Raw genomic sequence first — 23,525 nt, 5'->3', positions numbered from 1 at the left:
GCCTTTATTGGTGATGCACCATCATATCTCAAGGAGCTTGTAGTACCATATTGCCCCACTCGAGAGCTACGCTCACTAAATGCGGGACTACTTGTAGTTCCTAGAGTTTTAAAAAGTAGAATGGGAGCCAGAGCCTTTAGTTATCAAGCTCCTCTTCTATGGAACCAGCTTCCACCTTCAGTCCGGGAGGCAGACACAGTCACCTCGTTTAAGAGTCGACTTAAGACTTTCCTCTTTGACAGAGCTTATAGTTAGGGCTGAATCAGGTTCACCTGGTCCAGCCCCTTGATATGCTGCTATAGGCTTATAGCTGCCGGGGGACGTTTTAGGATGCACTGAGCACCTATCTCCTCTTTTTTCTCTCCTTAGGGATGAACAAATAAACAAATTGAATTGAATTGCATTTGATTCAATACGTCTCAATATAACGGAGGACTCCTGGTCTAACTTGATTGATCATCTTGTTGATAGTGCCACAGGCTCACTGAGTGACACTGGACTCGATAGCCCCTCTGAAGAAGAAGACAGTGAGGCAGAGGAGGTTTCTCCCTGGTATAACCCTCAGACCCGCAAACTAAAGCAAACATCATGAAAGCTTGAAAGCATATGGCATTCAACTAATCTGGAAGAATCCCACTTAGTTTGGCGAGATAGTCTTAAAATATATAAGAAGGCCCTCCGTAATGCCAGAGCAGCCTATTACTCATCAGTTAGAGAAAAATAAGAACAACCCCAGGTTTCTCTTTAGCACTGTAGCCAGGCTGACAGTCACAGCTCTGTGGAGCCGAGTATTCCTATAGACCTCAGTGGTAATGACTTTATGAACTTCTTTAATGAAGAGATTCTAACTATTAGAGGCAAGATTAATAATCTCTTGCCCTTAACCAGTGCCGATCTGTCCTCAAGTGGAGTGGCCTTGGAAACCGCTGTATGCCCTGGTGTATATTTGGATGGCTTTTCTCCCATCAACCTTGACCAACTTTCTTCACCGGTTTCTACTTCTAAACCGTCTACGTCTCTTGGACTCCATCCCGACAAGACTGCTTAAAGACATTCTGTCTTTAATTGGCAGCTCTATTAGATTTTAATGTGTCTTTGCTAACAGGCCTTGTACCACATTCCTTCAAAGTAGCTGTCATTAAACCTCTCCTGAAGAAGCCCACTCTGGATCCAGAGGTGTTGGCAATCTACAGACCGATCTCTAGCCTCCCCTTCCTCTCCAACATCCTTGAGAAAGTGGTCAAAAACCAGTCTTGTGATTTTCTACATCATAAGTTTATTTGAGGAGTTTGTCAGGATTTAGAAAAGACCACAGCACCGAGACAACACTGGTGAAAATTACAAATGACATCAGATGAAGGACTCATCTCTGTACTGGTCTTGTTAGACCTTAGTGCTGCGTTTTACTCGGCCCTGAGCACCTCAGAGATCAATTATCTGGTGATGTGGTTTCTGTAGATGGCATTGCCCTGGCATCCAACACCAATGTAAAGAAGCTCGGCGTTATCTTGGATCGGGACTTGTCCTTTATCTTAAAAAGTAGGATGGGAGCCAGAGCCTTCAGTTATCAAGCTCCTCTTTTTTGGAACCAGCTTCCACCTTCAGTCCGGGAGGCAGACAGTCACCTCATTTAAGTAGACTCAAGACTTTCCTCTTTGACAGAGCTTAGTTAGGGCCGAATCAGGTTTGCCCTGGTCCAGCCCCTTGATATGCTGCTATAGGCCAATAGGCTGCTGGGGGACATTTTAGGATACACTGAGCACCTCACACCTCTTTTCTCTACTTATGGATGAATTTGCATCTCTATTGCACATTACAAACTTTGCTTTCTCCCTGGAGTAATTTTGACTTCAGTCCGATGGACCCTATGAGACGTCATAGATCCTGCCTGATGGATCATCGAGGTCTGGATCGTGGAATATGCCGACTACCAACTATTCATAGATTGTGTTGTTAGTGCTTTATTTGTAAATGTTGAGAATATTTATACAATACAGCCCTGACCGAGACCATTTAGTAATTTTATAGGAGCGTCCAGAACCATCAGGTCTAGTGTGATGCAGTTAGTTCAGCAGCTACAGGTGGTGAGAAACAACAAGGCAGATTTTATGCATTTTATTAAATCTCACAATGCAGGTCAGTAAATGAAGCTCATTGGGGTTACATCCGATCATCTGGAAGAAAAAAAAAAAAAGTACTTTTAGCATTAACAGCATGAGAAAAAAAATATATATACAAGTCCTAAAAGGAAGAGAATCGCTTGTATTGTTGGCACACTCCCGTCTGCCATGACAGACACTAAACATAGTTATGAGACGACAGTGGAGTGAAGAACTTACCACAGTGATAGAGTTTGTTCAGTCTCTTGATGTCCAGATCGCTGAGGTGTGTTCGCTGACCCATGTCCGCCCCACTCTGCTTGGGCACCACAGTCTGACTCCCATCTTGACTGAAGAAATACCTGCAATAAAAACAACTTGCTGTTAAACATAGCCAAAGCAAACAGATTTATAATAATTATCCAAAAAGTCAAAAACATGATTATTGTATAGATGACATGCATCATTAGAAGGGTCCAACTAAATGAGGCAATGACTTACGGCCCATAGTGCATTATGGAGTTGATGTCATACGGCAGGTTCTGAGTGTTTCCCTGTTGCACCTTGAAGTTTGATTCTTTCCCTTTAAAGCAGAAATGACCAATTCATTTAGTCTTGTGCAGTCACAATCATACAGTAGCTTTGTCCAAAAGTTTCATACCAATCTTCTACATTTCAATGCACATTTTGTAAATGTACATTTTCATAGTCTAAAGAATTGATTGCGATGCCTTTAATAAAAATAAACTGGATAAAATGCACACCCAGTCAAATTACAAATTTGAGGACGCGTCCCACCTGGCACGATGCTCTCCCACTGCACCGTGATGTGCTCGTCCCGGTCCTCGCGGGTGTGTTCGTGGTGCAGACCCAGAGCGTGAATGAGCTCATGGCAGAGGTTCCCCACTCTACACTTGCTGCTGTAATACAGCGGCTGTTCTCCTCCTTGACAACCGACGAAGGAGGCGCAGCTGGAGAGAGACAGAAGCCGGCAGGGCGAGAGACGAGTTACAGTACCACCAAAAAGCCTTCTTCAGGCGAGCACCACTATTGACATTAAACATCTTCTCACCAAGCCATACACCTCAATGTTTGTAGGATGTGATCTACCTGCTAATGTCCACTTCAACATAAGGGAGGAGAGTTTAATCTATAAAGTTCAGCAGCATCTTCCCATGAATAGTGTCCTCATTAGACACAGTACAGTTAGTGGAACTATACTAGCATTTACTACTGAAGACCAACTGCTTGTGTATAGGGACAAGTCAATCAGACTCATAACATGGTCCAAGAGATGTGATCACAACAATCCCATTTAACCTACTTGCAGTACAATTATATTTCTAATTAAAAAAATACAGCTAAACTTATTTCCTAAAGCAGAGTTGGTTTTACCATTACAACATTTAAGTGATGATATTCCTTCTGTGATTCAATTTTGCAATTTGAAAAGGGCATTTAAGAATCCAGATCATTTTAAAAAGGGCATATGCATGCGCGTTAGACGGCTTGGCTTAATACAAATGAGACAAAATATTCTTTGCGATATGGATGAACTCACCCTTTGCCATCTTCGATGTTGAGGACGTTGAACTCCGCGGTGTGCGGTACGAAGCGAATGCAGGACACATCCGATATCATCTTGAAGGCAGCGAGGATGTTATCCTTTCGGTCGGCTGTTGCGAGAGAAGAAAAAAAAAAGTTATTCTCTGCGCTCTTATTGGTCAGAGACATTGAAGCAACAAAAACCCACCCAGCGCATCACTGATGGTGTACGGCATGATGGCGTCCGACCACACAGTCTGTACAGCGTTCCTGTCCTCCTGGAACTTAAGACGGACATCACTACTAGTTTCACACAACTCGGGTTTTAGTGCATTAATGCGAATTTAAAAAAAAAAGTGCTATTCCCCTCATGCTGGAGATATTCCTAAATTCTCCATCTTACCAGAGTCAACATATCTCCCTCTTCGACATTTTGATTGTCTTCAAGTTCTACGACACAATGAAAAACATCACTGTTAAAAACAGTCGTTTCTAGAAGTAAATGTATTGTCGTTTATAGAAGTAAATATATTTAACATATCAAGTCTACCTTCTGCACTGGTCTGCTGTTGCTCAAGCATTGAAGTCGCCGTACCTGCAGAAATCAGAGAATTTAAAATCACATCCTTTATAAAATAAATATAACTTAAAGAACATGTATATAAATGGCACCGACCTGCCTCAGGACCAGTCCCATTCTGGGTGTGATTTACAGAGACCATGCCAACTGAATGAAAAAAATATATAATTCTGGTCATTTAAATCATTTTGTAATACATTTTATCATGTAGGTTACATTGTAAGTAAAACATACAAGACTTGGCTGGCATCATCACATTAAGCAGAGAAGTTACATTATCTGTTGAAAGAAAGTCAAATATTTATATATTAGTGTAGTAAATAAATGAATAAAGACCACATCAGTCTAGCAAACACACACCTGTGGCCTCCTGGGTTGGATGAACAGGCACACCACCAACGGCTGCAAGGAGAGGAATTGATAATGATTATCAGATCATCACAGCTAAGCACAATACAGAGTTTGAAGGCTTCAGTTCTTACCAGTGACCAAGCAGATGAAAACCAGAAACCACATAGTGAAGCAGGACCTCAACAAAGACAGGAGCAGTGCTCACTAAACGCCTCGGCCGAACCTTTATCTGAAGGAGACGTGATCCAGCGGGCTTGCTGAGCAGGTGTGATCACTTCACACTGATTATGAGACAGGTGTTTGGCGTTATACTCTTTCTTTCTGTTGTTGTGCTTCTATTCTCAGCTGTTCAGGATTGATTCACAATTGGGCTAAAAACCAAAGTCAGTCCTGAAGTCTCAATAGTTCGGTGTGCAACGTTAATCCGTCCATTAAAACGTGGCTTCATCTCATTTTTCGAGGAGGTTGCTATATTGGTCCGTGTTACAGGCTGTTATATTGGTAAATTAACAGGCATTTTAGAGATGTGTTTAGCTCTCTGAAGCAGTTCCTGTCCAGCTAAAGACAGTACACAACATTTCACTCCTCACACATCCTGATTTCATTCAATTAAATTCTGTTTATTTTGGCTGCACTATCCCCAAGTTTTGATTGGCAACTTTGTTTGACATCTATTTCCTCTCAACCCATTATTATAAAATAAATATATACTTTGACAGGTCTTGTGGAGCTGTTTTACTATGTTTTATGTTTTTTTATTATTAACGAATGTAAAGAAGGGCATTGGAAAAGAAAACATGTCCAGAGTCAAGAATGAATAAAGGATTAAACTCAGAGCAACTCAGAATTTAACTGAGAAGAAAACAGCTAAACATCCAAAACTGTTCTCCAGCTCGCCTTGAATAAGTGAAGCCGAGTGAGAGTTGTTGTAGTGGCCTATCATGGCCACAAGAGGGCGTCATGCGACACCTGAAGGCGCCATTCAAATGATTGTGTATTTCTGCCCCCGGTTGGTACAAGTTGGTAGGAAGCAGAATATTTCTCCCAAACTGAGGACTGACTCATGCACTCTACTAATTAAATTAGAACTGAATGATATTGTTATGTCGATGGTTACATAATTTTGCATTCAGGCAATACACGCATAACTGGAAACGCAGCATACCTCTTCCCTTAAATGGGAAACACCTGAATTGACGCTTGGTCTCGTCATCAATAATGCTGCATTCAGGTGCCATGTTTTATAATAGAAAATGCCTCATCTTTAGATGGTGTAGTATCATTACATATCATTTATAACTATTTAAAGTGCCCATGTGATGGCCCCCAGATTATATGACTTAATGTCTTGCTCTTACTTGAAATAACATTGACTAATATATCAGAATTTTATACTATAAAGAGAAACAAAGTTATACTTGCGGTCCCTGAATCGCAGTGGCGGGCTGTGCATTTTCTAGTTCTAGTTTCTAGCAAGTCCGCTTCTCCTCCTTCCGCCATTCAAAGTTAAAAGCAAAAAACTAAAATGTTGGTGACTTCTTGACCCCCGCTGATCTATCTCCTTTTCCTCTCAGTTGAACTGCATGCGGGCCCACTAACCAATCACAGCGCAGGTTAATCTGACGCACTTTCATGAGCTTTGAGAAGGCCAGAAGACCTACAAAAATACACCCAGTAGGTCAAACTAACGATATGATTGGTTGAAGATTACTTGTCTTGGCCTGTGTGAAGGCCTGAGATGAGCTGCTCGTCTTCCATAGAGACTGTGGAGGTGAAATCTGATTGGATAAAAGCTGCCGTTAAATTAATAAAGTGGACTGGAAGCAGCCCTGCCAGATGGAAGCAGCAACAGAGGAAGACAATAGTGCAATAAGAAAATAAAAATTAAGAATAAATAAATATATATATATATAAATAAAATTATAAAATAGCTATAACTTTGTAATTATGTTTAGGCCTTCAGAGAAGGCTTAGAAGGCCCAGACGGTCCGCCGCTGCTGAATTGTACATCAAGAGTAAAGTATCGTCATGCAGGTGATTGAACTGCTAATCCTGTGATTAACAGACAACCTGCTCGGCCTTTCTAAGCCACAGCCACCAGCACCACTGTGAATAAAAGGGCACTTCCTTAAAGTTTGGAGATAGAGATGGAGCTTTATAATAAACCTTCCAACTATTTGCAGAGGCTGAAAAACCCTGACTTTTCCATCCCCCCCAAACACTGGACGCCTACATTTCCCTAAATGTACTTAGATCAACCGTGTGGTTGATTAGATCAGAGGTTTACAGAATGAGAGGCCGGCCTCCCAAACCTTTTGGCGGGTTATAGGAGGTCTAGTTTCTGTCCGATCTGTGGTGGAATCAGAATATTTGTCATTTTTGCTTCTGAAAATGACTTGGCCATTTGATTAGCCCTACTGTAATGTACGTTCATCATAAAAAAAAATTTAAAATAATTTTATTTGGTCATTAGGGCTGTGGTGGTTTGATATTGACAAGCTGTGAAGACATAATCAGTGTATTTGCTAACTTCTTTTGCGGGAAAGCTCCTCTCCAGAACCAGAGAGTACTTTCTCCAACTATTTGCTTCATATGTCTCTCTGTTATGAATTTCCAATTTAAAATTGACTTTCCAATGTAAATTGCACTGTACAAATCAAAAAGCTTAAAAGCAGATGTTTAGCACTATATACTAAATCCTAAGCAGTTACTTTTCATTTATTTTTATTTTAACAGTTCTTGGCCGATATTTACACATGCCATCCTCAAGTTAAAATGGTATTTAAATATGTGTTACTTGTACTTTTGCCCACAAACTGTAGCCTATAGCGCAAACCTAGTTCGCAATAAACGTGATTCTGATTCAGAGCACCAGTTTCACCCACAGACCTTGAAGGCGGCATCAGTCAGCATAGAGTCATGTGATGTCCTGTCATGTGGTGCATTCACTTCCTCCTGATTTGCTCCACGGCAGACAGATTGCCGTATCATGTCGTCGTAGGCTCCACAGACTGCTATCCGCCGCCTAAACATGTTATTTACGTATAAATCGAGTCGTTTCTCGCCGCTAAAGCTGGCCCTTTGGTTGGTGGCGTGTGTGGGATATTTGTCGGTCCGGTCCGGAGCGGAGGAGGACGGCAGCAGCCCGTGGTACCGGGACCTCTGCAGGTAACGTAGCTAACACTCACACACCTCCGACTGAAACACTGCAGCTAGAAACGAAACTAAATACGGCGAACGAGTCGTACCCGCTTTACCAAGCCGAGTTTAATTCAGAAAAGGGATCCGCGAGTGATTTATTCTGCTTATTGAAATTGTTCCCCGCGACCCCACGAAGCCAACGTCTCCCGTCAAACGAGGCTCGTAAAACAAACAGCTTCAGTTCCGCTACAACATCAACTTTTAATATCTTACATTTAGCGACCTCTTGCTGTGGCGTAAGATAGCCAACTTGCCCAAGAACAGCTGTCGTGTAGGTTAACAACAACAACAACAACGTGCTGCTTTATGTTTTAAACAGGCGACTTGAAGCTGAAGTAAATGAGCTCAGCACTCGCATCGTCTCGTGCCAAAGCAGCCAGCTAGCTTACACTGCTGAAAAGTACCTAGCTAACCTTAAGTGTTGCCGTTTGTTACAGTAACAGCATGAGGAACAAGAGAGAGAGAGAGAAGGAGAGAGAGACTCCAGGACGTGACGCCAGTCATGTCTCGGTGTCAGGACCTCGGGCTGTGGAGCTCCGCTCGGGCTGCTGCTGTTCAAATGTTGACACAGCACGACGGCTAACCAGTCATCTGTGACGTCAGCCTGCCTGGGTGTCATTTCCTTGTTTTGGTGGCAGACATGGCTCTCAAGAAAACAGCAGTTCAATGCTATTATCTCTATTTAATACTAATACCTATAGATTATTCACTCGGAGGCACTTGAGCTGCTTATTTATTTTATATTTTGTTTTCCTTTTTTTAAACTCGACACTCAAAACAAACAAGAGAAATTGTTCATGGGAAAACATTTTGTGAATTCGTTTAAGAGCAAAAAACTGGAGGAAATAATAAACAACAACAAATACTCAAAAGACGGATACACACAACGGCTCCAGCTTACAATTATTTGTGTTACCGATTCAGCAATGAATAGTTTTCTTTCCAAAATGTCAGTATTATTGGAAGTAATGGAGAACTTCAAAATGTCCTTAAACCCAAGGTGACGTCTTCAGATTGCTTGTTTGTTTTTACTTCGATCAGCTTTCTGAATCCTTAATATATTCCGTGTATAATAATATACACCAGACAAAGAAAAACAGCAAATCCACAGAACCCGGAACGAGATGATAATGTCATTTTTTCTTAAAAAATATAATCTATAGTTATATTATTATTTATAAACATGTTAAGACTAAAATCAAAAAGATAATGATGCAATACTCAGTCTTTAGACCGGCTTGATCCGATGCTGCAGGGCTGAGACCTAACGTGTGCCTGGTATAAGTGTGTGCATTGCCAATATGTTTTTCCTTCATTCTCCTTCACTTCATTTCTTGTATTCCCCGTGTTTCAGTTATAAATGGGAGGCTATTGACCAGGACAATAACGTGAGCTACACGCTAAAGCTCTGTGAGTCGTCGCCATCGACCAGCTGTGGCCCCGGCACCGCTGTCTGCGCCCGGAACCTCACCACCAAAGCAGACCAGTCGGTCGGTGAGTAAAACCCGCTGGCGGCGTACACTGGGACGCGGGGAGGGTTGCACAGTTGCAGGAGACGTCTTTTGCTGTCGGTGTGGTGGAGTCATGGCAGTGTCCTGGATCAATGGATAATAGATAAACATTAAAAGAAAGCTAAACATAGATATTTCTTCTCTTTTTCTGCGTATTGTGGCAGGCAATATTTTAATTTCGAGGGTGAAGGTGCACACGTTGTCAGCTTCGACATATTGGAGCCTGAGCCTTTGAGCTGCCTGTGATGACAGTGAATTTTGTGGCCCGGTCACTTACCAACACCCGCAAGCTTATGCATGATTCTCCATGCGGCAATAACAACAGATACCTGAAGAACAACGCAGAATTACAAACTCTAGAAAGCACACCGCGACACAAAAGGCCGACTACGTTGAGCAGAGACCGCAGATTGAGGGTCTCCAGGAAGAGCGTGCCACGCTTTGTTTTCAGTCAAGCCGTGGAAGGGAATAAAATACCTGCTGCATGAGGTGGGCTCTGTGGTGAGCATGTTGGACCTTTGCCTTTACGCTCCTTTAGACACACCGATATGCCTCAAAGCCACTTTATACTGCTCTGTTCAAATGTTTATGAGTAATAAAGGTGCACGTGAACTTGTGTTTGACTGTGATGTGTCCCATGTGACACTGCAGGAACACATCTACATCTCACGGGCTGTTGTGTTTATATATATATAGTTGTGGTGGTGTTTTGGTCACAGTTTGCACATTTTGGCCACGTTCATGCCATCTAGTCTGTTTCTCTGTGAAGTAGGATATTTGATTTGAATTATCTGGCTTAATAGAAAGAGGAAACATTTAACTAAAACACCTTTATTGTCATTGTACACATCCGGCGTGCTAATGTTGCTAGCATGAGGTCTGTAATCAGGAGTGTTAACTCACTGTAAAGTGTTCTAGTGTTAAAACTTTAATAGTTTTTCCTGATTGCTTAGAAGAAAGTAAATCGATAGTTTGTTGTTTCTATAAAATGTCCAAAAGTAATGAAACAATGCGTGTTGTTATTTTTGCGTAGGCCAAGCTGATGTCTGACCAACAGTCCAAAGGCCGAACATATTGAGTTCACAACTATACGTAACAAAGAAAAACATTCGATACTCACATCTGAGAACCTAGAACCATGAACATTTTAGTTTATTCTATTACCAACATATTTGCAGATTCATCTTTATTCTCCTTTTGGCAGGTTCTGTGTGACGCATGGTGTAACCTGAGTTATTGTAAGGTTAGTTGTAGGCACGTGTCTGATGTACTTCTCGGATAGGAAGCGCCACAAAGTTTCTTTACTTCGTGACTGTTGGCGTCATAAAGCATTCAATCATTAAATTCGTAATGCTGACATGAGCACTGAGGGGTTTTCTAAATGCGAAAAGTGATGATTTATCTCTTCCAGAGCTTTATCAGTACATTAGCAGAGCTAATATCTGCACTGATGACAACAATTCAGCATCACTGCTCGTCTGGCCCAAGCTACCCCGTCTCGGATGCTGAGATTTTAAATTGTATTTACCTGAACACATTTTTACACCATCCGTAACTTGGTAGCATGGTTGAACTAATTAGTATTATATTAATAATTGTACATATAAAATCAGTTAAATTTGTAATTAAGGATCTGGGCCAAATCTTCTAATGATTATTATTTTAATTGGCCTGTAATTTTAGTTGCAGTACTTCTACCCAGGGCCGGAGTGGGGCCACTTTTCAGCCCGGGAATTTCAGGCTCAAGACCAGCCCACTTTTTTCATGGTAGTGGAAATTGGATAAATGAAGCAACAGTTCAGCTCTTACTATCCTGTAGTTCTTTTATTAATACCATGGTCCAACAAATAATGTAACGGTTAAATACAACAATAATAATCCACTTAAGATGAGAAGTTAACAAAAAATATGCACAACATTAAAAAAGGCAGAAGGGCGTAGCAGGGGTGTCAGACTCAGATTAGGCAGTAGGCCAGATTTGTTGGAGTGAGACCTCATGGGGGCCGTCATGGTCATGGTCATCATTTTTCTGCATGAGTATTATATAGTGGTGATTTACTCCTTTACTACACCCACTTCTGAGCAAACAATGCATATTGGTTCACCAAGTACTGTCATATACTGCTCTTTCTTAGAATATATAACTTTAAATCATATAGTTTCCTCTGTTATCCTCTCTACCTGTCCCTGTCGTCATGGCCTCCTCATTTTCAGCAGGAGACTCTTATCTGCTGCTCCGAAGCTACAAAGAAAATTAAGTCATATTACTGCATACTTCAATATCAATAGTATATATCAATATTTGCATAATATTTGCAAAGTCTATGGATCGCCATATTTTGGGTGATATAAAAAGGCTAATATTTTAATTCAATTTAATATTTTGCTTGGGAATAGGTTGACAACGCTACAATGATATTAATCAAGGCTACAACGTTAGCCGAATAGTTATGTTGCTAATCATTAGGCCTTTGTCTCTCTTTACCAGTTGCCACTTGTGTTTATCCTCTTGAAAATAAATCTGTAAGCTTGGCACATTTGGCAGCATCCTCCTCCAATGCCTTTCTTTTTTTCAACCTGGCTTTTTCAGCCCCTCCTGCCCTCTTCCTCCCTGACGCGTATCGTTGCGGTCGGGCCGGCCCAGCTATCCGTAGCTGAGAGAACTTTTTGGAAAAGACAGCTAAGGACCGAACCAACTCTATTATTTGGGAGGGGTGAACTTCCTCGCACGGTAACCCATGCAGAGGCTGCGGTGTCAGAATGCGGAACATGTGTAGCCCACTTTAAGAGAAGATGAACTAACCTGACAAATGTCAACAAATAAAATTCTCGACCGGCCCAGAAGTGAAGCGGCCCACCGGGAACTCTCCCGATTCTCCCGATTACCCACCCCGGGCCTGCTTCTACCCGTTAGGTGGTGGTTAAATGGTGGTGTTTGCGTTGACATTGTGTGCCACTGGGGGCATGAGCTCCATCACCCCGTTCAGACCTGACCTCCAGTAACCAAACGGCCCTCCATCTAATCACACTGGTGTGAATGGATGAAACCTAATTTAAGGCCGTGGCTGGCGTGCCTCCCTGTAACCCAATTCTAATGTTATAATATTGGGGAAATTAGTCGAGCGGAATCAATTAGTTCATGAGTTAATTAATTGATTACGCTTTTATTTAATAACAATTAGGGATGAGAATTGATACGATTCCGATGCCTTATCGATTCCTGCTTATCGATTCGATTCCTTATCGATTCTTATTGGGCAAGGGGTGAAAAAAAGAGCACAAACGGGTTTATTTACATTAATTTTCTTTTATATAATTTTCTAGAATGCTGCACACACCATATACAGTATGTAGACATACACATTTACATTTTTTTAAATAACCAAAAACATTTATACATATTCCTCTTGAACTTAAAATAAAACTTACATAACTTAAATAAAATGTATTCTGTTTAATTTAAACATGTTCCTAGAAATTACAGTGCTCCTTCCTTTTTTAAAAGGGTATATGAACTGAGCTGCCAAAAATGAAACTAGCAGTGGCAAATACCAAGTGTGCAACCATCAATTGTATGGATCATCAACAATTCTTGTGCAGAAAAATAAGCATGTCTGCTTTCTCCGGGAGGATACGCGATCTCTCAGGACTTATTGTGTCTCCAGCCGTGGAGAACACTCTCTCAGATGGGCTGGAGGATGCCTGAACACAAAGATATGAGGAGGTGTACAAGGCGTGCTGTAGCCTGTGACCCAGACAGACGACCAGCCTCTGAACCGGTCTGACTCTGAACGTCATCAGCTAAATTGGATGGCAATGGAGATTATTTATATAGTGAAAGCTGGTTTACACAATGAAACAAATGGCACTAACAAAATCGCTGAATTTGCTGAGCTGACATAAAGCCACGTTAAGAGGGGAGGCAAACACTACCTCGCCTCAATGTAGGGGGCTGACAATGGAAGATTCTGGAGCTAAGCTAGCGTAGCTATATGCTAAGTTTAATAATGGATTAAAAATCGATATGCTCAGTTTAATAATGGGTTAACACGATAACGCGAACGTCTGCTGATAACACACGCCCTCCGATCATTAACACCGTTACGATCAAACATTTCTCAAAACTGGACTTTCAATCCAAACGTGAAGTGATCGATAATGGGACCAATGCCGGAGCTCAAATGTGTGCTTCAAACGAAGGGACAGAAGATAACGTGATCGACTCCACACAATAAAGGCAAATTGCATCACACAGTGAGTGGTTGTGATCACTTTGGAGGAGTTTACCTTGGACCGAAAGAGATGAAGCGCCGGCGTTAGCTGAGCTGCTGCATCGAACACATGACATTCCTGTCATTTAATTCCATGCTGTGTTCAAATGCTTCTTCATATTAGTTGTATTTCCTCCCTTCGACGAAATAGACTTTTTACACACGTTACAAGTGGCGTAGTTGTCATTTTGTCGTGTGAAATAGAGCCAAACTTTAGAACGCTTCTGCCTCGTTGCCATGTTTGCTGCAGTCTGAAGAAACTAAAAAAGTTTGCGCATGCGCAACGCCACAGAGGACCGTTAGCAGAACCGTTAAAGAATTTGGCTGACGATCCCAAACAATCGGTTCACTGGGAACCGGTTCTAAAACAGAACCGGTTCTCGATGCCCATCCCGAATAACAATGCAAAGTATTTGAATCCAACGTCTTAAATATGAGAAATCACTGCTTCTTTAGTTTTTTTTACATTAAATGTGCTATTCATTTGAATAGTGGAAAACAGACATATGATGACATCAACTTGTGTGGGGTGACTAATTACTAATCGATAATGCAAATAACTGTTAGTTGCTGTTAAAGAACTTAATAACCAAAATGTTTTCAGAGGACATTATGAAGTTCACAAACTTCATGTTTTCCTGTCTCTTTTAGAGCTGCAGTGCCGAGTCAAAAAGAACTCAAACCCGACTTCATGTTTCAACTGATCTGTCTTTATGATGTCTGTATTTGTTCTCCTCAGATGTCTCTTCTTCTTCTCTCTATCTCGGTTGTCACAATGGAACTGGCTTGCTCCCCTCGATAGCTTGAAATCCCTCTGGTTTGTTTATCGTTTCCTCACCAAACGGATTCATTCCACTTTGGGTCAGCGCCACAGATTCCCACACCTGGGTCACATGACCTCAACTCCCCGAGCAATGAGCCCCTTGAGGGAAGCGCCCCACAGTGTTTTAAAACCACAAATTAAAGGTTTGGTTTGCCCAGGGGACCAATGAGCTGCTTCCATTCTCAGAATCAGGTTTTATTGGCCAAGTAAGTTTGCACAAACAAGGAATTTGACTTGGTAAAGTGACTCTGTGTGCTTACACAAAATATACATTACAACACAATACAAAAACAAAACAAAACAGTGCAGTACAAAACAAACAGTGCGAAACAGTGCAACGGTCTAAGAAGTTTAAGAAAGTGACTTAAGAAAGTATATACACGGCGGAATGGCTATAGACAGTAGCTGTGAAACAGTAGTGCAATAACTCATTCATCAGCCGACACGTGTGATGCCCTCTGAGGGGTCTCTTTTTTTAGGAAACAAACTATTTAACGAGTGAATTAGGAGATGCAGAAATACAAAACGTATCTTTCTTCTTTTCTCCACTGTCCGTCCCTACTTCTCTCGGCTGCCCAACTGTCCTTTGCATGTGGTTTTAAATCTGAACCTGTGCTTTCCCAGTGGTCACGATCAGTGCTTTTATTGCAGAAACTGTAATTGTTACCACACAGTTTATGACCTACATCACTTAAACTTCCATAACTCATTGGGCAGAGCAGGATTTCACGTAGCTCGTTGTGTTTATAAGGAGTAAAGGTGAGAAGGCAAGCCACTGAGTCTGTCCGCTGGCGTGGAGAAACTTCAGACTCCGACGTTTCATCTAAATTGGTTTCAGAGAAGATATTGTCATGACAGTGAGCTCCTATCTAGTCGTAAAATAATCTGTCTTTTCCCCAATTAACGTCCATTTCACGTGGGTTTTAAATCTGCAACTGTCCCGATAATCAGAATCGGTGCTTTTGTTGCAGAAGTGGTGGCACAATCTCACAGTTCATGCTGAATAATCGCTCTCGACCATCTGCTCGTGTCGCACGAGCTCCAGTTCAGATCAAACTCCGAACTAAAGACGACTTGACTCGGGATTGCTGTGATTATTTTGGGCCGTTAATCAACTTCAGTTGCGTCACCGTCTCTGAGTTTTGCCCGTGACCTTTTCCAGAGACGACAGGCTGCCAGGCGGAGTTATTTCAGAGACCCGCGACAACGACTTGTCCTGCGCTCTGAGGTCGTGACCTTCCCCCGCTGACAAATCGTTGTCCAATAGCTCTCAGCGACTCTTTGTCTTCCGAGACTGCCGACACATGACGTTGTTTCGGGGTGTATTTTATTTATTGCCCAGCTTATTGTATGCAGACGTCCTCACCAGACTTTAGTTGTAGAAATATCACACGGGAAAAGTGAGACGATGACAAACAAGGAACAGTGTGTTTCGTCATGCCAGCTGATTTATCACATGACTCAGGAGAACATCACCGAGCATGAATCCTCTCAAACACAAAGAGACACCAATGTCATGCTTTTCTTTCTCTCTCTCTCTCTCTCTCTCACACATATACATATGTTTGCTTATGACTTTATTCCTGCTGACTTGACTCAGAAACCACACATGGTTGATTCTCACACTTTGACATTGAAGGGTTTTTCTGCTTCCCCAGTCAAAGTCTTTGGAGGAACACACTCTGCCCTCACATATATTGGGTTGAAAAGTCCTTGTGAAAAGTTTGTTTCAGTAAATAGTCCACCACAAAGTCCAATGTGATGTCTTCAAGTTTCTTGTGTCGTCATAGCAACAGTTCAAAAGAGCGAATCAATCAACTCTCACATGAGACAGCGGAAGGTCTCACATTGTCACGGTTAATCACCTCTCCATGTTACTTGACTGATGGGATTAATCTTTTGTTCTACTTAACCCTTGTGTTGCCTTAGGGTCATTTTGACCCGAATCAATATTACACCCTCCCCCCGCCTTAGGATTAATTTGACCCCATTCAATGTTTAATGTCGGTGTTCTTTCGGTAGTCAACAAACAAACATAAAGTGCCTCACACTTAAACTTGGAAAACAATATTAATTCTAATAATTTTTTGGAGGTTTTAATTGCTGGCGTCAAATTGAACCCAAAGGGTAAAATATGTTAGTAAATATAAAGGTAACAGGAGGGTGAAACATTGAATCGGGTCAAAATGACCCAAAGGCGGGGGGAGGGTGTAATATTGATTCGGGTCAAAATGACCCTAAGGCAACACAAGGGTTAAAATGTGCAGATTACATTTGTGAACTAATCAAGTCATTGTTTCAACGTTATCTCTAAATTGCAAAGACACTCCAGTAAAACCATGCGGTCTCTGCTCCTTATCATAATTCTGCCTAAGTATGCCTGATGATAACTACGTCAGTATTACAGAGCAAAGTATTCCTTCACCCTTTGTGATGGCAGTCCAGCCATATCAGTGGGCACACACAAGCACACAAGCACTTCAAAAGCTCCTGAAAGTTTCCCTCGGACTGACTCGTGCAAGTTCTAAAACTCACGAGAGCTTTCGTATTTCTTTGAAACGTTTAAAACTCAACGGAGACACTGAGATGCACACGAGGACTAGAATGAGGTCATCGATTAGACACGGGCCGATACACTTGCATAGCTCCTTACAATAGCAAATCTGTTGTCGTGCCTCTCAGAATCCAAATTGGTTTCTGTTCTGGCGATAAGTGACCTGCAGGAAGTAAGAAAACGGAGCTCATTGGCGTTTCTGCCAATCGGCGGCGCAGCGGAGACGCACGTGAGCTTTACGTGTGCTAACACATTTACAGACGTCCCAGTAGTTTCATCGGGCCGAACGGCTGTGAGTTTATTTAGCCGCCCCGCACGTTCTTTGCATGCAGCACTTTTCCCACTGCTGTCTGGTTCTGTCCCGACGATAAATTATGAGTCTGTACCGGCAGCCGAGTCGGGATATCTGTCCAGGGAGGTTCACGTCGTGCGCGGGTCAGTAGAGGTTGGTGGGTGAAGCCAGACTGTCTGCTTCAGTAACATACAGGGAAACATGATGCGTTTGTGCCTTTTTTTATTTTTATTATTCTTAAAATATCATTAGATAAATGTTATTATACAATTTTTATAGCAAAAGCAAGAACAGTTTGGTGCAGGAAGTCTCTGTGTAGTGCTACACAATCTGTGTGTGGTCATCTGCGAGAGTTAAAGCACACAACTAAAAGACAAGAGGTGTGGGGATGAAATGAAGCTACACACACATTCATGTATTTTGTCCGTCACCTCGCCGTCTTATTACATAAGTCAGTCTTTCCACCCTTTTTGTATTGCACTAATTGCAAAGAAAACATTTAACTAGAATGGGCACTCGGTAGAGCGCATACCTTCGCATATCACAAGATTGGGCATTGAATTATGAACATTTTGGCATTAGTTGCATGCCAATTGGATACAAATTGACCGTGCTACAAGAAGATTTGGACCTTTTCATGACCTTGACCTCTGACCCAATTGATCCCAAAATCTAATTAAATGGTCCCCGGATAATAACCAATCATCCCACCAAATTTCATGCGATTCGGTTTAATACTTTTTTAGTTATGCGAGTAACACGCATACAAATAAATGAATAAATAAATGCACGGCGATCAAAACATTACCTTCTGCATTTTCAATGCGAAGGTAATAAACAGTTAATTTGTGACATGTTTGGTTTTCTGACATCCATTGTCGAAACTCAAGGCCTAATGATCCGTAGTTGACTGACGGCTCGTCTTGTCTTTGAATGTGCAGGTGAGCTGTCGATGCAGACGCTGTCTGGCACGGTGCTGGATTACAACGGCACAGAAAAATGTCCGGGGAGCGGCAACAACATCCAGACCAGCATCAGCTTCCAGTGCGGGAAAACCATGGTGAGCCTCGCACTCACACCAGGAGGTGTTCAGCTTCTTTTATCGGGATTGATTTGTGCTTTTCCCGGAGTTGTGTTACCTGTACGGTAAATCTGCCCGGGGAAAGTGAAAGAGAAGCGCTCGCCCCTCGCTCGTTACCTCCTTCGAGTAGCCCTCAAGTGGTAATTATTTGTATTAATGTCATTGGATACACCGAATAAACCACATACAGGGAAACCAAATGGTTACGATCTGGCAGGAAAACAAGAACAACAAATACTAATAATTAAATTAAATTATTATTATCTCACATTTTGGGATGCAGCACTATGATGGACTCTATGACCCGATCAGAAATAAGGATGTCCTGGCCTGCATGTCATCATGTGTCATCAGGTTTCATCAATGGAAGTTTCAGCTCTTTTGAGTTTGACTGTTGATGCAGTTTATTGTCATCAGTGACGCTTTGATCATGCTACGAAGGGTCAAGATAATAAACTTGAGTATAAAGTTCCACCATCATCATGCACCGACATTGTTGTGCAATAATGAGGACATGTTGATGTGCTTTTCTGTTTTGTGTCAGTTTTTTGTATCAAGCACATTATAAAAAATGTCAGACGCCCAGCTGACTGCAGCGAAGAATAAAACCCCTCCGGGTGTTTTTGAGCATTCACTTTTCTTTCTCTTAGACTAATCTAAGAAAGCTACAATGACATTTATTGACGGATGCCAGAAGCAGCTTGTCACAAAAGGAAGAGAACCTGTGAGGCCAAATCACGTGAGACAGTGACAGTCGAAAAGAAGGAGTTCTCTGTGATAATAGTCCGCCCCAGCAGTTCATTGCTTTCGTTATCTTTTTGACACTGACGGACGTGATTTATATAATTCCTTAATCGACTTGGACAGTGTGACAAGGTGACTCCTTGTCTCTCATAAGATATTAATATTATGTGTTTGGCTTTATTTTAGCATGGCCCTTTTTATATATTTTTTTATAACAGAAAGACATATGTGTTTTCTTGAGGTCTCAAACGCATGAATAATGTCCTGCCCTCATAAATCATTTGTAAAGCCAAATATCCTAAATATTTTTTTACATTCATGTTTACTTGCTTGCAGTCTCCTTCACTTACACTGCTATGTAAAACTGTAATAAGTACCCTTTTAAATATATAACCTTTTAGTTTTGTAAGTAAACAATTGAATCGGGGAGCTTCAAATTCCCAGTTGTGTCATGAATAAGAATTTTGTAATCCAAACACACAAAACAAGACGTCACTAAACTAGTGTCACAAACGTGCAGAGTGACCAACCAGGAGTCAAAGACAATAAGCCGTAACGGGACAAGTTGCTGGTTTGAGTCTCAAGAACAGGGGCTGCTGGTAAAATGTGGATGAGGAGAAAAACACATCAACGTTTTCTTGCTGAAGTAACATTTCAAAGAAATCCTCCACAATCATTCCTTTTCTTCTTTTTTCATTCACAAAACAAGTCTTGTATGGCACACTGACGCATTTGTCCACTCAACCTTTCTCTTTGTTCCCCGGCGTGTTGTAATGCTGCTGCTGTTCACACTATATTGTGTGAGCCGCCATGAAACTCTCCGTCCTCCTCATGTCGTGGTGTGCTCGTGTGCTGCAGGGGACCCCGGAGTTCGTGGCCGTGTCCCAGTGTGTGCATTACTTCGAGTGGAGGACCTTCACCGCCTGCAGCAAAGACAAATTCAAGCCGCACAAAGAGGTACGTCGGTGGAATCACATGTCCTGACGTGTACGAGAGGGAGGAAACATGAGGGGTTTGAATGGAAATGAAGAGCTGCCCCCCCCCCCAGAGGACGTGTCACATGTCGCCACAACGAGGTCTTCAACGGTTGAAAGAATGTGTGAAATGAATTGAACTCGCTTTTTAAGAGACAATTAACTGTTGCGAAAGAGCAACAACCCCCCCCCCCCCCCACACACACACACACACACACACAAATGACTGTTATTATTTATAAGAATCCAAAATCATGAATCTGATGGAATAATTTGTAATTTGAAAGCTTGTTTAAAAAATGAAGCCCTCTAAAATTATTATTACTCTAAGTTATTACATGGACAGATTTATCACAGCTTAAGAGGGGATTTCTATTTCATGCGGGCACATTAATCACTTACACTTATTATTGTTATTATTATACTGTTGGATGCTACAGACCTGCAGTACAGAACCATGATGTCATTTTAACATCCGCTCAAAGATCTGATATGGCATTTCATATCTATTGTACGAGAGCGTCTTTTGATATTTGACATGACTTCCACCATGAACCCTGCGGCCTCCTCTGTGTGCAGGTGCCCTGCTACGCGTTCGACGCCGACGGTAAGAAGCACGACCTCGGCCCTCTGATCAAAGTGAACGATGGCTACCTGGTGGACGACGGCGACGACAGCGTCGACTTCTACATCAACATCTGCCGCAGTCTCAGTCAGTACCTGGGGGAGGGGGGAGGGGGGGGGAGGCCCACAGACAAATGCCTTTTTACACATCACTCTCTGTGTTAAGATTGAGGAAAATAAGACTTTAAAAATAAATAAATGTGGCACTTATTTTTTCATTTATAAAGACATATTTATGTGTAACGGTGCTTGTTTTACATTTCAAGCTTGACCATTCATTTATGAAAGAGCTCTTTTTTTGGCATTTTTATTAAACCATTTGCAGTAAAGCTACCGGATGATCAACACTGATAAAATGTTGAGATTGTTAAGCAAAGAAAGCCATTAAGATCTTAAGTTATGCTGTGATAAAAGTAATATCGGGCCTATGGGCCAGTAATTGAGCAACACTACTCGTAGCAATTGAGTGCTCCTATTACTTCCAAACTTCCCTTTTCTGCACCATTGTCTCATATCCTTCTGCTTCCTGTCTCAGACCGACCAGACAAATCGTGTCCAGAGGGCTCGGCCGCCTGTCTGGTCACAGCGCACGGCTCCTACAACATGGGCTCTCCGACCACACAGCTGGAGCTGTTATCCAACGACAGGTATCTTCTCGATGGGTGCTAATGTAGCACCCCTTAAATGTTATTTCATACCTCTTACTGATGTTGTTCAACGGTGTCCATTCCTTATTATTTGTGTTTCAGGTAGTTCATGTTTTGTGCACATGCTAACTGTGAAGGGAGGAAAGTGCTCGTTGTTCCGTTGGAAGAGAGCGCTGTCTCTTTAAGAGAGGGGCGTGTGTTAAGCAGGTCCGGGAAGCCGGCTGAGGAAAACAGTGCATGCTTGCTTTAACCGGGAATTTGTATTATAAATGTTGCTGAAAATGAAGAACAACGTTTTCTTGAAGAGTTCATGTTTAGGGTGCAACACTAACTCTCCGTCACGGTCATTGTCTGGACACGTCTTCTTTTCTTTTTCTATGAGTTTAGATATTTTTTTTTTAAACGTGTGATAGAGTTGGCGTCTAAATCACAGGCCCTGGGATCACTTATCTGTTCAAAGCGCTCCCAGAACCGATCCTGTAGGTTTGGGATCTGATCAGCCCGAATCCACATGCCCCGGTGGCCTGGCTCACATTGAGTTTGGATCTCTGAGGCGTAGACATCATGTCGGCACAATTCATACCAGGGTTTTTCCTGCATAGATAAAATTTGGGCGCGCGCCTAAGCCGTTTTCCCGAACGCCTATGACAAATCCCGAGCGCCTAAGGCAAAAAAAGTCCGTGATGGAAAAAAAAAAAAACTGTTCATCACGTGCATGTCAGCGAATATGTTCTCAATAGTATGTTTCAAGGAGGCTACAGCCGAACCCTCGTTCTGTTTTGATCAATAGTAATCAAGTTGATAAGCGTGCCTTCTTGTCTGATCAATACGCAGCTGTGAGGTGAATGGACAGAGCGGCCAGCTGCTGATCACTCACTCAACAACCCGACGTGCACGAATACACCTGGACTATTGTCAATAGGGATGCACCGATCTGATCGGCGCCGATCCATATCGGCCGATATTCCCATTATCGGTTTTGATCGGCGTTCTCAAAACGGCCGATCAAACTGGCTGATCAGATGACATAAAATCTGCGAGGACTATCAGACGTTTTAATCGCCGCGCACCGCAACGGAGACGATGCGCCCGGCGAGGGCCGCAGAGTGAGAGGTCCACGAGGGGATCCTCACCACCGAGCGGCGTCCCCCGAGTTGAATCACTGGGTCAACTCAGCCGACTCACATGTCTGCCCCTATAGACTGATGCTCACGGTAAACACATTCGATCGGGAGCGCGCGAGGATTTTGATAAAGTTAGCGGAAGGATTCACATGAAACAACATCCGTTTTTCAAAATAAGATTTCGACAAATCATACACTAAATAACATATACAAGGAAACAATGAACTGATTTTGTATCTTTAGAGATCGTTTCTGAGATTTAGCTTAAATTATGCAAACATTAAAACATTTTTACTGTACCAAGGAAGAGTTTATAAAAATAAGTCAGACTTTTGTATGTTAAAAAAAGTCCTGTATATAGAGTTCCAGGAAATGAATGATGCAGATGTGTTCCATACATATCTGAAATCCCCATCACTGGCAATCAATCAATTTTAATGTATCAATTAGGAAATTTTGCAAAGTAAAAGTCCTAAATGTTTAAAGAAATCGGTAATTTCTTTAATGTTTGAGGTGCTTTATATATGTATTTCCTCATAGTCCTAGGCAATAATGCTACACAATAAATAGAATGCTTCAATCAACACCGTGATCGGTATTATCGGATCGTCAGATACTGATTTCAGTGATCGGCACCAAAAAACCTGATCGGTGCATCACTAATTGTCAATCTATTAGCCTATCTATTTTAATCTAAAGTGGAAGCAAAATGATTTCCTCAAGCATTGCCTCCATTATTTATGTGAAAAAAAGAAGAAAAAAATACATGGATGTCTGCTAATTACGGTGATATGGAAACATAGACCGTGAAAAAATTAGGTTGGGAGCATCGAAGACCCATTTTGACCCTAGAAAAACCCTGACATCAGTACATATATGCATACACAACATGTGCATGCATATAACAGGTTTCCTGGTGGAAGTCACTTCTTGTCAGTGCCTTCGATCTCCATGGCCTTGTCCGTCACCATGGAAACAGTCACATGACATGTCTGTCCATGTCAGGAAGTTACTTGATTTGTAAAATAGTGTAACGTGGGACTTTTTAACCCGTGTGATTGTCGCTCAAGTGGGACGTAGAGATTTCTCTGAATGGGCCTCGCT

The 23,525-nt window shown here is 42.0% G+C and overlaps 2 protein-coding genes across 5 annotated transcripts in view; one reads left to right on the top strand and one right to left on the bottom strand.

Moving 5' to 3' along the window:
* Nucleotides 1–2,100: 2,100 nt before the first annotated feature.
* LOC130202301 (zinc metalloproteinase nas-4-like) lies at nucleotides 2,101–8,266 on the bottom strand. 4 transcript variants are annotated; one of them, XM_056427723.1, is made up of 12 exons: nucleotides 8,190–8,266; nucleotides 4,585–4,626; nucleotides 4,459–4,503; nucleotides 4,321–4,371; nucleotides 4,195–4,239; nucleotides 4,048–4,094; nucleotides 3,853–3,928; nucleotides 3,661–3,775; nucleotides 2,898–3,070; nucleotides 2,601–2,682; nucleotides 2,340–2,461; nucleotides 2,101–2,174 (listed from the first exon to the last, which is right to left on the bottom strand). In XM_056427723.1, the coding sequence occupies exons 3-12, from the start codon at nucleotides 4,475–4,477 to the stop codon at nucleotides 2,161–2,163; spliced, it is 744 nt and encodes a 247-aa protein (XP_056283698.1). In that variant the 5' UTR covers nucleotides 4,478–4,503; nucleotides 4,585–4,626; nucleotides 8,190–8,266; the 3' UTR covers nucleotides 2,101–2,160. The 4 variants fall into 4 exon arrangements, with proteins under 4 accessions (XP_056283698.1, XP_056283696.1, XP_056283697.1 ...); XM_056427721.1 differs by lacking the exon at nucleotides 8,190–8,266 and adding an exon at nucleotides 4,707–6,411; XM_056427722.1 differs by lacking the exons at nucleotides 4,459–4,503; nucleotides 8,190–8,266 and adding an exon at nucleotides 4,707–6,411.
* Nucleotides 6,579–23,525, top strand: part of igf2r (insulin-like growth factor 2 receptor) — a 54,381-nt gene continuing 37,434 nt past the window's right edge. Inside the window, exons 1-6 of the mRNA XM_056427720.1 lie at nucleotides 6,579–7,743; nucleotides 9,131–9,270; nucleotides 18,169–18,287; nucleotides 19,911–20,009; nucleotides 20,606–20,738; nucleotides 21,186–21,297. Coding sequence (XP_056283695.1) covers nucleotides 7,607–7,743; nucleotides 9,131–9,270; nucleotides 18,169–18,287; nucleotides 19,911–20,009; nucleotides 20,606–20,738; nucleotides 21,186–21,297 — 740 coding nt within the window. The 5' untranslated portion in view covers nucleotides 6,579–7,606. The remainder of the gene's footprint in view (nucleotides 7,744–9,130; nucleotides 9,271–18,168; nucleotides 18,288–19,910; nucleotides 20,010–20,605; nucleotides 20,739–21,185; nucleotides 21,298–23,525) is intronic.

Source organism: Pseudoliparis swirei, chromosome 12 (genome assembly GCF_029220125.1).
Source record: "Pseudoliparis swirei isolate HS2019 ecotype Mariana Trench chromosome 12, NWPU_hadal_v1, whole genome shotgun sequence".
Lineage (NCBI taxonomy): Eukaryota > Metazoa > Chordata > Actinopteri > Perciformes > Liparidae > Pseudoliparis > Pseudoliparis swirei.
Note: the sequence above shows the minus strand (reverse complement) of the source record. Positions and strands in the feature narration are given on the sequence as shown.